Source organism: Anguilla rostrata, chromosome 2, assembly GCF_018555375.3.
Source record: "Anguilla rostrata isolate EN2019 chromosome 2, ASM1855537v3, whole genome shotgun sequence".
NCBI lineage: Eukaryota > Metazoa > Chordata > Actinopteri > Anguilliformes > Anguillidae > Anguilla > Anguilla rostrata.
Window position 1 is genome coordinate 51,969,904 of NC_057934.1, and position 15,179 is coordinate 51,985,082.

The following is a 15,179-nucleotide window of genomic DNA, read 5'->3' on the forward strand; positions in this document are numbered from 1 at the left end:
TATAAGGTATAATTTAAGAATAGACAGCTATTGCAAGAAGTTGGTACGTGACACCTGATGTGTAGCACCCTCTCCCCTCCCCACCCACACACATGGTTTACAGTTGTGCAACAGATTAAGAGCTGTAAACAACTCCATTTATCCTCAGGACAAGATTCCTGGAAATTACTTGTCCTCAAGTGCTCTTTGCAAAAATGAATAGTCATCCTTGCCAGATAGTCACTGAAGAAAAAAAGAACACAAATGGGATATTATTTTTTATTTAAGCTTATTACGCTGTCTGAATTTTGGACTAAAGAGAGGTGCTCAGATGGGCAAAGTGCCCAGATAATCTTATTTCCAGACATGAAGAATGAGTGAAACCAGACCAAACCCATCTTAGAGAAGGCAGTCCTTTAAAAGCAGCAAAGTAATTGAGTCAGATGTCACTTTATCTGAGCTGGGACAAGTCGACAGACTGTACAGTGTACAGAGGGTACCAACAAGTCTATATTCAACAGCACAAAAGGACTTTCCCATTGAAATGTGCCTGCACCCATGGATACTTATGACAGATGTTACTATTTGTTTAATGGACTGTGGCATTATGTTAGTGGCCAGCACTATGTTGACAAATCTTCAATTTAGAACAAGCATGGGCATCTTTGGACAGGCACATTTTTATTCCCAGAAATTATTCTGGCTCAGTTAGTTGATTAGTTAAACTGATGCCAGCTCACTGGTAGGTTAGATCACAGTAATTGCTTCTCGAAGGGACCCAAGAATATTCTGTTCACAGCTATCATTCATAGGCTTATCAAAAATTTAGCTAAAATGTCAGATCATGTAAACAATTACTCTAGTTAAATAAGAAGTATTAAATCCAGAAATCCAAAAACAATTACCGTCCTTCATGCCCACCTCTAGTTTATAAGTGCATGGTAACATTTGTTCTTAAAAATTAAGACCCTAACCCTAAGCACAATTAAATGTGTACTATGTGCAATAACAATATTAGACTTATGTATGTTCTTAAGTATGTAACTTTAAGAACATGCAAAGTATAAAGGTATGTTTTAAAGATTCTTGGATTCACAATCTTTCATTTTTTTATTGCTGTGCAATCCTCTCATAGTGTGTCTAGACATTATATTTTGTGGGCAGGTAAAGATATGTATTGTTTCAATGAGATTTGACAGTAATGAAGCCATTAAGCTAATTAAAATTCCTTTCATGTACATGCACTGTACATTAGAAACCAAGCAATGTGGAAAATAATGCAGACTTGACCCCTTGATCCAAGTACAAAGACATTTTCATTAACAGCTGTCCTGTAGTCATGCAACTAAGCTGCAAACACTTGAAATGTCACCCACTATGGGCATACTAAGCGCTTCAGCTCTGCACACCAGCACAGAACCCGACAACCTCCTGGGGGGTGGACATGGTTCAACAAGTACTACAGCTAAGAAACTTTGGATAATTCTCTAAGAGGCTTCCATTTCTATACCTGGAGTACTTTGTCTGTGGTATAAATTAATTATTGTTTGTCAACAAATTGGTTCAGGAGGTAATATATTCAACCAAGGACGGAACTTCATAGGTACATGTAAAAGTAAGGCCACAGAATTATGGGGGGTGATACAAAATAACAATTAAAAATACCCCCAAAAATACAAATCACATTTTCATTAATATGAAGAATAACTCTAAACATAGTTGAGATAAACCTAATATTCACATTGTGTTATGTTCAAATTGTAGTGTATTGCATTATTTTTGGCCACAACCATTTAGATGTTAAAGGCTCAGATGATATTGTGATGGTCCATCTACATGTGGATGTAGGTTCATGTTCAGGGTATCAAGGCCTCCAGCACTGATTGAGCCCATCTGACATCTTTCAGGCAACAAGGAGACTATTTCAAAGTGCTGGCACAGAGAGAGCACAGCACACCGCAGCACATGATTGATACCTGAAGGAGCAACTACAGCATACTGCATTCTTTACGTCCGTCACACAGGAGACAACTCACCTCACTTGCCCCTAATAAAGACAATACCTGATATGCCTTTGATCAATAAGGTGTTTGAGTTTGAACAAAAATTAATAAACTCTTGTCAAACATGTCTAAGGGATGATAGACAAGACCTGGGGCTATGAATGCACTGACAATAAAAGGTTGATTGTTTTTAAGCACAAGAAAACATTTTGCAAGCTTTAAACTGAACAGAATGTTTTAAATTGCTCAAGATGATTTGCTAGTAGTTTCCTGTTCTGCTCCCCGGAGGCTGTTTGGCTCTTGCTGTTGACTCCATTTAAAATTTGCCTGCGCATTGCCAAATCATAGCTTTAAGTGTGGTTAGTGTGATTTTGCAATGTGTAATTCATAAAAGATTTTTTCTGCATTTGTGAGTTTTCAAAGTCATCCACATCATCCAGTGTGTTTGAGACAAGACTATTTTTTTCTCCCCCACAAAGGTGTCTACAGTAGACTCATTTATCTATACTCACCGGTCGCTTCCTTAGGTACACCTACTTGTTAATGTAAATAGCTTGCTCCTTCAAACAGTAAATCATGTGGATGCGACTCTGTATGTAAAGCATGACATGGTGAAGAGGTTTAGTTCTTGGTTTCCCAAACATTAGAATGGGCAAGATATGTAATCTAAGTGATTTTGACTGTGGTATGATTGTTGGTACCAGATGTGGTGGTTTCAGCATCTCAGAAAAAGCTGCTGCCCTCTTGGGATCTTCACACACTACAGTCTCTAGAGTTTACAGAGAATGGCGTGATAAATAAAAAACATCCAGTGAGTGGCACTTCTGTGGCCAAAAGCACCTGATTAATGAGAGAGGTCAAAGAATGGGCAGACTTGTTCAAGGTAACAGAAAGGCCAAAAATTCTCAAATAACAGCTGTTTACAACAATTGCGTGCAGAATGTCATCTCTGAACACAAAACTGATTTAACCCTAAAGTGGATGGGCATGCGATCACCAAAACTAGATAACTGAAGATTGGAAAAATGTCACCTGGTCGGACGAATCTCAGTTTCTGCTGTGAAATGCAGATGGTGGGTCAGAATTTGGTGTATACAGCATGAATCCATGGATTCATCCTGCCTTGTGCCAACAGTGTAGGCAGGTGGTGGTGGTGTAATGGTAATAGGAATGTTTTCTTGACAACATTTGGCCCATTAATACAAATTGAGCATCATTTGATTGCCACAGTATACCTAAGCATTGTTGCTGAAAATTTGCAGGAACTGCATGATGGTACTGAGTCAGCATGAACCAAAATACCTATTGTTTCCAGCACTTTGTTGAACCCATGCTGTTGAACCCATGCCATCAGACTCTTCTGGAGGCAAAAGGGGGTCCTACCTGGTACTAGGGGTGTACTAATAAAGTGGCCAGTGAGCGTATGTCAGAGCCCAACCGATATATCAGACAACCAAAATATGGGGCCAATATTTGCAGTTTTGAACATACCTGCATCAGTAATCAAGGAGGACATGTAACCGATATATAAGACAGATATAGGCTATATAGTCTATTTCATAAACACCGACACATGGATGCTCCTAGGACTCCATCTACTAGTGTTTCTTGCTGTCCAGAACTTTGTGGATCATGCAACCTGGAATGTTTGCTATTGATAGTTGCATCCTGTTACCTTTACCTATAGCCTAGTCTACTTTGTCAGTGAGCAGAGCTTGTGAAAACAGTCAAGGCTAATGTATACTTTGTCCAGACACTTTCAAATAGAGTTGCTCAACAAAAATAAAAAAGTTGCAGGATGTCTGGCGTTTAAGCCTGCAGAGAGGGTTCTGTTGTTTGTATGGTAATGACACTCCTGACCTTTTGTGAAAACATGGCGGTGCCTAACGAGATTATTAAAATTATAGAGGAAGAAGAAACTTTAAATCTAGGATACTTTTGTTAATTATAACTATGTGAACAGAAAAGAAGTGGTCTCTCTGTTCCACAAAAGAGGGTAAACCAGGGAGAATATGTTCTATTTAATCAGATGCGTTAATGCTGGATGAAGAAAAATCACATCTGTCCCTATAGAGTTGGGTACACACCCATCACCTGTGGAATTATCCATTATCTGTTATCACTGCATTACCACCATTAGCAATCACTGTATTTGTTATCAAGGGAACAGGTAGACAGCAAAATATGAACTCACAGGTCCCAAATTTTTCTTGTTTTTTGGCTGGACTGAGTGACTGAGTGATGAAGTTACATCATTGGTCGGCCAGTTCGGTCCAGCTATATACTAGGTTTTGACTTGGTCTTGTTTCCACCAGGATTTGCACTTGTAAATGGAGAACTGCAAACCAAACCCAAAGCATGACACTGCCTCTCTAGGTGCTCTTGATCAAAAGTCGAAACTCTGCCCCTGTAAGTGGTTGCCAACTATGGAAAACACAACAGTACGCTTCCATGGATTATGAGCTACAAGAGACCTTTGTTTCAAGTGCTGCATAACACAGTAATAATGTTATGGGAGTGAGCTGGAAAATTCTAGCTATCGCTACCTAGACATCGGTACAGACAGGCTAATGCTACAGAATGTGTTGGAAAATTTAACAACCATTACTATGCTAGCTAGCTAGGCTAGGCTAGTTAGCTTATTATTTGCGTTCCAACTGCAATTTAGGTCTGAGCTAGGCTACATGTGATGTTGTTTTCACTAAAGGAACTAGCTAACATTTGCAAATGGCTATTTCTTTACCCACAAATAGTGGTGGTTAATGGTCCTAGCTAGCTGTCTTTGTGTGTGTACTGTGGGGAAGCTAGCTACAGATTGGCTTGCTAGACTGTCTGTGATGCATTTAGGATATGCAGCAAGTACAATTTGCAAAGTGAGCCCAGGGCAGTATAAACGGGCTTGCAGCGCGATTTTTGTGGTCAGTCTGTTCCATGCGTTCTTAAAGCTTTTGCCTACTAAATAAAGTGCAATTTGTCTTGGTGAAGACCTAGCTTGATCTAGTAACTGGCTGGTCACTTAATGCGATTGCTACACTAGTATCAGAAGTGGGCCATCATATTGAAGACAAACTTGTGCGCCTACATGGAAGATGGGCAGAGTGGCTGAGCGAGTGAAAGAATTCCTCAGCAAAATTCAGCGGTTGGGACAGAGGAAGGCAGCAGACAGGAAGGAGCAGCTAGTCCAGCTCACTGAAATGTCCAACCAGTTCAAATGGATACCTGTGTGCCATCAGTCCTTGAACTGCCTCTGCACTGCCCTTGTTATAAATCGAATTCTGGCAACTTGTGAACTGGCAGTGTAAAGTTGCCAAAAGTCAACTCCCCCCACCATTTGCACTCTGTAGCCTACTGGCTATATGTTTGTTTAGGCCTATATGGTCTGGAGCGAGCAAAACCTAACCAGACACTTTTTGAATTTAGAAATCCCACCTGGATGGATATTTTGGTCCCAGAACAAAATGAATGTCTGGGAAAAAAACAGGATCTGGTAAGCCTACCACACAGGGAAAAGGTCTTATTTTCATTCCTGCTCACAAATTCACTATATCTGCCATCATATTGATATTGGTCTCAGAAATCCCACATTGGTCAGGCTCTAATGTATATACAGGTTATTAATTATTAATTGATCCAGTCATGATTTAGTTGACCACATTCATTACAAAAGAAGAAAACCAACTTACTCTGGATCAACACTGGGCCTGGCTGCACTCTTAGCTGGAACTTCCTCCATCTAACTTCCCCTGTGGTGTAAATCCCAAAACCTATTGATTCCTGGCCCTGTTATTATTTCTCATGATTAACAACTTTCCAAGTTGCCGTGAAGATGAATGGTATACTGCCCACATTTGCACAAGCAATAGCACAGGTAAATACTGCAAAAACAGCAGAGTGAATAGTGTTGTAGCTACCAAACTACATGCAATAAGGTGAATAGGAATCAACTGCAAATGGGAGATCCTTATTCACATTTTGTATGATAAACATTCATATGAAGCACTGAAAACACCAATTAAGGACACATCATTTTAAAGATCTCTTGTTTCTTACGTGGGTCACATTATCATTTGTATAACAAATCATGTCAGACTTGTCTTCTATGGTACACTGTTGACCGAAAGCAATTAAAGAATCTTTGATCACCCCCACCAAAAAAGAGTACTCAATGTGCCATAAACTATATATAAAAAAATTATATAAAAAAAAAAAAAAACTTATTAAAAAAGCAGATGTATTGCCACAGACATTCCACTGGGAGAGACGTTGACAGTGGGGCAAAAGAAAAAAAGGAGACAAGCAATAGAATAACAATGTCGACTTTGTTTTAATACACAGTAACTTCTTGCTTTGTCACCACTTGGAATATATGAGTTCTCCCCCCCTTAATATTCCCCACCTGCAGCATCAAATGATCAGGGAGGAAGGAAGCCAAACCTAGTAATATTTCATGTGGCTTGCCTACAGGGAGAAACATTACTTAGCATCCTGGCACCCTGGACTCATCCATCCTCTGCTGGGACATCACCTGTCAAGACTGGTGGGGGCCGCTGCTCCCAGCATAATGAAAAAAACAACACACAGTCATGGTCGGAAAACAGCGCTAGGTAGGAAGGCCAACAACGTGCTGTACCCGAAATCCTAGCGCAGAGCGTGAGGCGTCTTGCTGCGAGGTGTCTGAGAATAAACTTGTCTCCCATCAGGAAGTCTGCAGCGCTGCCAATGTTTGTCACTCTCCGTGAACCGCATGGCAGGGAATCTTTCAAATCTGTCCATTTATCAAAAACCCTGCTCGAGTGAACGTGTCATGACTAAGCTGATCCCTCTTGATCTGATGAATGAAAATAGCCGTCTCATCAGAAATAAATGTAATGCTTGCGGTGTTGGCACTGTGCAATTTAAATTATGCATGTAGGATATCTTGATGTTTATAATTACAGCCAACATTAATAAAGTTACATTCAGACATGCACACAATTTAAACCAAACACTATGCCCTCAGTACTGATTAAACCAGACTCATAAATATCTCACAATGACTGACTACATTCTGACTACACCAAAACATAAAAACATTACACCCTTCTTGAAACATAAAAGTACCCATCAAGAAAAATGGCAGTAATTAAGGAATTGTCCAGTCCAAAATGTCAGTGCGTTCCTTGAATGTAAAACTTCCCAAATGAATGGTAGGAGGAAGCAAGAGTCAATAGTGACTAAAATACCCCCTCTTGTGGTGTACCACAAAACAGTCAATTTGAAAGCATCTAAAAACTAAAAACGAATCACTATCGGCAGCATAGACAACACAGAAATAAAAAAACAAGCTCAGTAACAGTTAATTACCATGCTTTATTGAAGAACAGCGTTGGGTCTTCAGTAACACAAGTTAAAAAGTGCTTAAGTATTTATCAAATTACATAACACATATAAAAATATCAGACTCTGAATGCATAGGTTAAGTCAAACTACTCCTCCTACTAGAAGGTTAATTAGTACACAGTCATTTCTTCTGAGACAGTCAGATGACTTAAGCAAAAAGTATCTCAAACTGGAGACATTGATGTGTGTCTTCACAGAAGAGAAACAGGACAAGACTTCTCTAACCACTCCGTTAGGACATCAAACATTCCCCTTAACTTTCAGTGAACAATCATTTTCTACAAAATACTCCTTATACATTTTGGAGCCTCCAATCATTCCATTTCTCACTCATAAATCTAGAATTGTCACACATGGTTTGCTTCCATTTTTCAATTTCTCCCCACAGTTGTTAAAGGAAGACATGGTAAATAAAAACAATTAATCTATTATGATTCATCCAGGCAGTACTTTCAGTAGTTCTCTTTTCCTCCTGTGCTGAATTCATACTGTATTCATTATAACATTGGAAGTTGTGCACTTGTAACCATTATTTTTTCCCATGTTTTCTACAAGTCTACAGTGATAAATTATTAATGTAAAAATATTATATTTCCTATAGAACATGGGTTACATTACCTCTTGGTTAACAAGGATCATATTTTAATGATTACCAAACATTTCACAGTATTTTAAAATCAAATTAATAGCTATGGTGACCATATTTAAATTTTGTAAGACACTCTAGGTAGAAATTTACCTGCAAACAAATGAACAGGCCCACACATATGGGGTGGGTGGGGGAGGGGGTGTATGCAGGTGCACCAAGGGGGAAAAAAAGATACCTGACACAGAAAAAGATTAACGCATCACAGTCCAAAAAAATCACATCATTAATCAAATCCTGACTAATTCACATCCATCCCCACATGTTAGTTAAGCAATTTGCCATTTTCTGTGTTCATACAGTATAGAGGGATCTGAGCCAACTACATTAATGTTAGGTCACAGTAGCTACACAAATCACTCAACTTTCCAGATGTTCAAAATACAAATATGCATATTAAACCCAAAAGGCAACAAAAAGTGTTTCTTCACAGGAGATAACACAATATCACTTGTGCTTTAACACACAGCCTTAATTTGAAGAGTACAAAGAAAAAAGTTTTAATAGAAGCATTTTAAATATGCAAAAATATCCCCACCTTAAACAATAATTTACCCCTCATAATTTAAAATTACATTCTCTATAGCAAAATGGTTCTTATGGAAACATTGGCTGTTTTGAGTACAAAACACTATCAAATTTGTCTTCATGTTTTTATTTGTCACAAATTCAGATAAAAAACGTGTCAATTATTGTCTGCAATCTAGCCCGAATGTAATGATATCAAATATCAAAAACAGCAAAGATCCATTTGTTATATTTCAGATCATTATCGCATATGCCATCTACGTTGACATACCCTGTTCACAAGCAGAATGCCATTACTGGGGCAAATACAACAGCAGAGCAAATTGGATGTGTTGGAATCTGATCCCTCTCCCAGGGAGGAGGATTTGCAAACCAATTCTGTTGCAAAAAAAACAAAAAAAAAACAGCAGCATATACTGCAGTCTGCACTCCTCACTGGTAGAACCTTTGCTAACATAATTTTCCCCAATTGCTTTTTGAGCAACAATGATATTTATCCAGTTACCTGCACAGTAGCTAAACTAACAAGCTTACAGTTCCTGACAGTAACCTGAACTAATAATTTAAACATGGCTCTAGCTCACACATGATGAAAATCATGCAAAAAGAATGATTTTTGCTGGAATTCCTATTTTTGGGTTTTGACTGTTCGAATGAACTTAAGACAAATTAACTTTTTATAGTGATGTTAGTCATCTGAGCTGCGTATCTGTATGTCAAACAAAATTAACACAGAAACGGTCACATATCTTAAGAGCTGAACATTTTAAGCCAGTGAAACAAACTGAATTTTTCCACACCTTGAAGCAAACTTTTGTGGTACCTCAGAAGGCAATACATTAGTATTTGAATGACATGAAGAGTGAAAGTGCTCTTAAACCCTCCTCCCAAAAACACCACTGAAGCTGCGACAGTGTTCAACCTCTCCGACCACCCTTCATGAATAGTATTTAAGTACATCATTGGGTTCAGGAGGATGCTTCCATTCCAAATAAGAATCGAAGCAATAAAGCAATTTTCTAAACTGGTCACACAAGGACAACTACAAGCAACCCAAAAGACCAAATAACTTCTGAATACAGAGGAGACAATTAGACAATGTTTCAAAGCACTGCCATGCTTTAGCATTAGTGTTTGGTTTCTGTGTTGTAACACTGTACTCTAGTATCACCACAGACAAAAGATACAAAATGTAAGTTAGATTTAAATTAGTAAAAGGAATTATCGCAAGTGGTGAATGTAGGGTGAATTCTTGTTTTGTAACCTAGTCTCTGTATGCAAAAAAATTAAAAAACAAAATAGCTTGTGAGATGTCGGTATCCATAGGTGAAAAAGTAGCTAAACAAACAAATCTAGAATTTTTTCATGTCCAATAGACACCACCAACATGCACAGCAGGCTGGTCTCTTGAGGCCTCTACACATACACCCAACTGTAGGCACCACTACATCATCATCCACATCCATTTTCTTATAAAAGGCCTGCCCTTTTCAGAATCTTCCCCTTGTGAGGAAGTCAGACCCTGAAGAACACTGGTTTCGAAAACTCTCCTACCTGGACACCCAGCTGGATTCAGGCATTTCATGCATTTCACCTCAAACACACCTGATACAACTCATCAAGCTCTTTCTTAATTACGTCAGGTGTGCTTGAGATGGAACACATCAAATACCTGGATCTGGACAGGGGTACTCGAGGAGAGGTTTGGAAAGCACTGCTCTATAAGGCAGTGAAAAAGTCTTCCTGCTTGCCTTCATGATTCAGGGATGTTTTTTGAAAAACTGTAGGCATACCAAAAATTTTGATGAATAAGGTATGGGAGGCAATGAGATGCTTGTGCTTTTCACATTAAGCGGGAATCAGCCGCTATAATTTGAATTAAAATGTATATTTAAAAATCTGTATTAATTAAAATACAAGACTCCCAATCAGCTTATGTTTCTACATCATCATCCATGTATAAACCCGGAAAATTTGATTAAAATGATTTACAGAAGGGTTATGAGCTTCAATTCATTACATTACAGGCATTCAGCAGACGCTCTTATCCAGAGCGACTTACATTGAGCGACTTACATACTGGAGCAATGCAGGTTAAAGTACCTTGCTCAAGGGTACAACGGTAGTGTCCAACCGGAGAATCGAACCTGCGACCTTTAGGTTACAAGACCAACTCTTTAGCCATTACACTACACTGCCGCCTATTCATGTTTGGATTATGAAAACTATTGTCTGGATCTTCTGTGGCACAGTGTTAACATCACATAAAGGCTCCAAATATCCTGACAGTATCCCCAGGCCTTCTTCAATGCCTCAGCAGTTAACGGTATTTGTAGACAAAACTTCTAACTTTAGAATCTGTGATAATGGCTCCACACTACTTACGTTCCAAACAAAGTGCCATGACACACCTGGTCATTCTCCTTGTTTTACATAATTGACTATTAGTGTCCTGTCTCATTGCAGTGTGAACAGACCCCACTTCTAACTAATAGGTCAACTTGGAGGCTTTCAAGTTGTAGCATGGTCTGTCTGTCAGACTGCCCTGTTCTCCACCCGGCAACAAAGACAGACTCTCTGCTCTCTCCAGCACCACCTCCAGCTCCTGAAAGTCCTGTAGCCTGGCCACATCTTTGTCCTGAGGATCAGAAAAATAGCAAATAAAGTTAAATGTCAACTGCAAGACACCGGATTAACACTCAGCATACCTGAAGGCCTTCGCATTCAGGTTTGTAAACATGAGAAAATTTATATTCAGTGCAAACTTCTGTTACCAGAAAGTGTAATTTTCCTTGTTATTTGCCATAGGCATTTACAAAGTCCTTAAATATAAAACATTTGTCCATAATACACCAATGAAACCAAAACAAACAGGTTATTTCTAATAGTCATGTTAGTCATTTGGTAGTTTTGTTTTATTTGTAGCGATTTAAATGTCTTTACTGACCATAATATGCAAGCAAACTACATTTCCATACAGCATTGAGTTCTACGATGTCTCCTTCCCCGCAGTTCAGCCTAACCGAGTCCTAATCTGGCTAGCTAATTTTATGGCAGTTACAACAAGCAACTCTATTTTTGGTAGGACTGCAACAACGGGGCCAGCTCTACAAAAGCGAATGTGATTGACTGAGTGAGTGATGAAGTTACACCATTGGTCGGCCGAGTTATGAAGTCACACCAACGGTCGGCCGGATCACGTGTGTTAGGTCCAGCCATATACTAGGTTTTAACCTGGTCTTGTTTTAAGGATGACAGCAAGACCATTGAAGGTATGAAAACCATTATAAATCAGGGCATGTTCAGGAATGCAGAGTTACTATCAGGGACAGTTAACCGATTCCATAAGGGCTATAATGCTCCCCGATAGGGATATGCAGCTTCTGCCAGGACAACAAAATGAACTACAGTCAGTAACTTTTCACCACTGTAACAGTGTCTCGGAGGTTAAAAGCTGGTGTGATGTGTTTATATAATCAGAAATGTAAATAGGGAAAATGGCTACATGAATGTAATTTCCGGGTACCAAATTCCAGCTTGAAAGACATGCCCCACTTCTGTGGTCTATACCATCTTTGGAAGTATTGAGAAGGAAAAATATTCAACTGCTGATAGGCATTTCACCAAATAAAATGTTTAAAAAAAAACACCACAGCGGCCATTTCTGAAAACTAAGGATTTGACACAAGGGGAAGAAAGTAACAGCAAAAATCTCTGTTGGCCTTGCGGAAAGAAGTGGGATGGGTGAAATACTTGCCTTCCTCAGCATGGTATTAGGCAGCTTGCGGATCTTCTCCACGTGGTCTGAGCTAATCCCCAGCTCTCTACAACACACCCTGAGAAGTGAACGGTAGGTCAGCTCTTGTCGGTCCAACTCCACCTCAATGAAGTCATTTTCTCTGGCATTAGGGTTCTGGATCCGCACCTTCAGAACCAGCTCTGAAACGGAAAAGATTATACACACATTTAGCATATTTCCATTTGACATTGTTGCAAAACAGCCATCTTAAGTGTACTTTGAATCAAACACATAAAAGTTAAACAAAGTTGATCTTTCATCAGTTAATTTAGGACATAGGCACCCAGAACACAACTGCTTGGATTCCCAGACGTATCTTTCCCATTAACAAATAAACTCTCCTCGGCAAACTGTAAAGGATAGGACAGAATTTTATGTTGCATCCAAAAATGTCTAATATTTTAAGCAAAAGTGTTAAACTAAACTTCTGAAAAGATGTAAAGAAAAAACAAAATAGTGTGGCAAATACACATGATTTGAATGGCTGGGTGTTATACCTTACCTTGCACATTGACTGGGAATGTGCTAGTGAAGAAGAATGGCTGGAAGGCAGGCACAGACATGCCAGCCTGAGTTGTGTTCAGCTGAGGCGGAACAGATTGCTGTCTGCTGACAGTGGGGTTGTCCACATAGGAGCTGGAACTCCCATTGGAGGAGGAAAGAGATGAGCACACCAGCCCACTATCTTTAACTGTTTGGGCATACTCTCCGTGACTGGAATGGCGGACCTCCAAGCGTGATCCATTTGTAACAGCCTGAGGGTTGAGTGGCAGGCCATTCTGCTCTGGCACTGGGATGTAGGCAGCCTGCCTCTGCCCCTCTGTGTCAGCAAATGAGCTCTGCTCATGCTTATTTGGCTGTGATGGGGTTGGGGCGGTGGCTGGCTCACAGTGAGGCTCCTGGTCCACTGTGCCAATTCCGGAAATGTGGGACTCTAGGATCAACTCCTTTGTATCTGTCTTTCCATATGGGAACTGTGGGTTTGACAGATAATTTGGGGTAATAGGCAATTCTGGCTCCTTCACCTCAGGAATGTCTTCTTCCACTGTGAACATATTAAACATATTATTTGTTATTAGCCAAATATGCCAAAAACTTGTTAGTTTGAGTAGCAGAAAGGAGATCATGATAATTTAGGCAAACCTCCAAGGAGTCTTCGTATATCACGCTTAGACGTTAGCTGGACAGCCAATTCTCCTTTAGTTGTGAGAATTTCTTTGTCAGCTCCGGAACCAATGAGGTAGGCCACAACCTGTTCATGGTTTCTCTTACATGCCCAATGAAGACATGTCCTAGTTGAGAAACATAAATAAGCCTGCTTTTCCACTACATCACTTACAGAAAATAGGCTAGTTATTTCTCAGCTAAAATTAACACAATGAAAACGTACGTTGATCTCTGATAAAGGAAAGAACGATCATTGTTTATTATCAACATATTAACAAACAAATTTAATTCACTGGTACCACAAACAGGATTAACTCAAACTGAATTTAGCTCACCATCTGTGATATGCATACCAATTAAAAAGTGAAACATCGCTAACTTAGCCAAATAAACTTCCAGATCGAACTGCAGTAGCCATGGTGTCCATTTTCTTGATCTATGACCAGGGAGCGAGGACACCACCTTGGCCGTCATCTAGCTAATACTTGGTTCATTTTCAGAACTTTTTGTCTTAGCTACGACCATCCATATTAACGCATGACACATTCGATTACAACTGGCAAGTCATTTGCTAGATTATATAATACCTAATGAGTTATGAAGCATGCTTACTGCTCTTTATCGGCTTATTTTCATTGCAAAAATCACGAACTATTTAGCGATCCGGTTAGAGAAGCTAACCTTAGCTAAATATTAACATGCGTTAGCACACCGAACAAACGTATCGACAGCAACCGAGTACCAAGTATCCAATTTAGCGATGTCGGATACCTTAGCTACTGATGGTGGAATAATGGCGCTTAGCTACTGACGTTAACTACCACTCTAGCTACTAGACTAACAACAAATAGTTTTACACGTACCATCCATTTATTTCGTTTTGTGAATTGATATTAACTCCACTCTCCACTAAAATCCGTACTTCGTCAATGTCTCCGATAGCAGATGCCTCTCTCAACCGCTCTTGCAATTCTTTGTCCACTGATAATTTTGACATTTCTGTCAATGTTGTATGGCTTCATAAGCAACAATTGTAGCTAATTTACTTTAGCAAACAATGTTTTGCCGCTACGAAAATACAGCGAACTATACCACCTTTTGGTTATCGAGAAATAGCTATAGTCTAAGGTAGGTAGCCTAGCCTATCAGACACGTTGATGATAGCAAACTAGTTAGTCAGCCGATTACTCCATATAACATAACAGCTTTAGTTTAAATTTAGCGCACCAGCTGCTTTAAAAGTATTCTTCTGGTGGTGCATTTGAGTTTCTAAAATCATAGCTAATGGTTATAGCTTAGCTGACTAGCCACGCTATCGAGGTGTCGTTAATCTTAATGTAGCTAATGCTACGTTTTTACCGACTTGCACTATCGATAGCTAGTTTGCAAGCCCACACTTGTCTTCTGTTTCGTTCCAGCTCCTTTCGTTAGTTACTCCCACTGAACAGTTCATTGGTTACTCCGCCCCAGTGATTTGGCCGCGCTTGCCACTCTTTCTAGAGAACTTTCTAGCTACTAGCTAGCTACTACCACCGAGCATACATAGGCACTGGAGAGGGTAGGTGGGCCAGGCGGTGAAGCCGTATACATGCCTATTTTTTTTTTAGTCTCTGATACATGCGCAGGCACGCACGCCATCAGTTCATTGCCTTCAGCTAACTTGTCTAGTATGACCCAA

General features: G+C 39.6%; 1 protein-coding gene across 1 annotated transcript; it reads right to left on the reverse strand.

Moving 5' to 3' along the window:
- Positions 1 to 7,311: 7,311 nt before the first annotated feature.
- Positions 7,312 to 15,177, reverse strand: LOC135248400 (ankyrin repeat domain-containing protein 40-like). Its single transcript, XM_064322999.1, has 5 exons — positions 14,365 to 15,177; positions 13,478 to 13,626; positions 12,837 to 13,379; positions 12,293 to 12,474; positions 7,312 to 11,173 (listed from the first exon to the last, which is right to left on the reverse strand). The coding sequence occupies exons 1-5, from the start codon at positions 14,496 to 14,498 to the stop codon at positions 11,024 to 11,026; spliced, it is 1,158 nt and encodes a 385-aa protein (XP_064179069.1). The 5' UTR covers positions 14,499 to 15,177; the 3' UTR covers positions 7,312 to 11,023.
- Between the last annotated feature and the right edge of the window lie 2 nt (positions 15,178 to 15,179).

Bases quoted from the DNA above. Each gene is read 5' to 3' on its own strand.
- LOC135248400 (XM_064322999.1), bottom strand. From the start codon at position 14,498: ATGTCAAAATTATCAGTGGACAAAGAATTGCAAGAGCGGTTGAGAGAG. The intron at 13,627-14,364 runs GTACGTGTAAAA...TTTCTCAACTAG, and splicing joins CAAAACGAAATAAATGGATG to GACATGTCTTCATTGGGCAT. The intron at 12,475-12,836 runs GTAAGGTATAAC...TTTCCGTTTCAG, and splicing joins ATTCCCAGTCAATGTGCAAG to AGCTGGTTCTGAAGGTGCGG.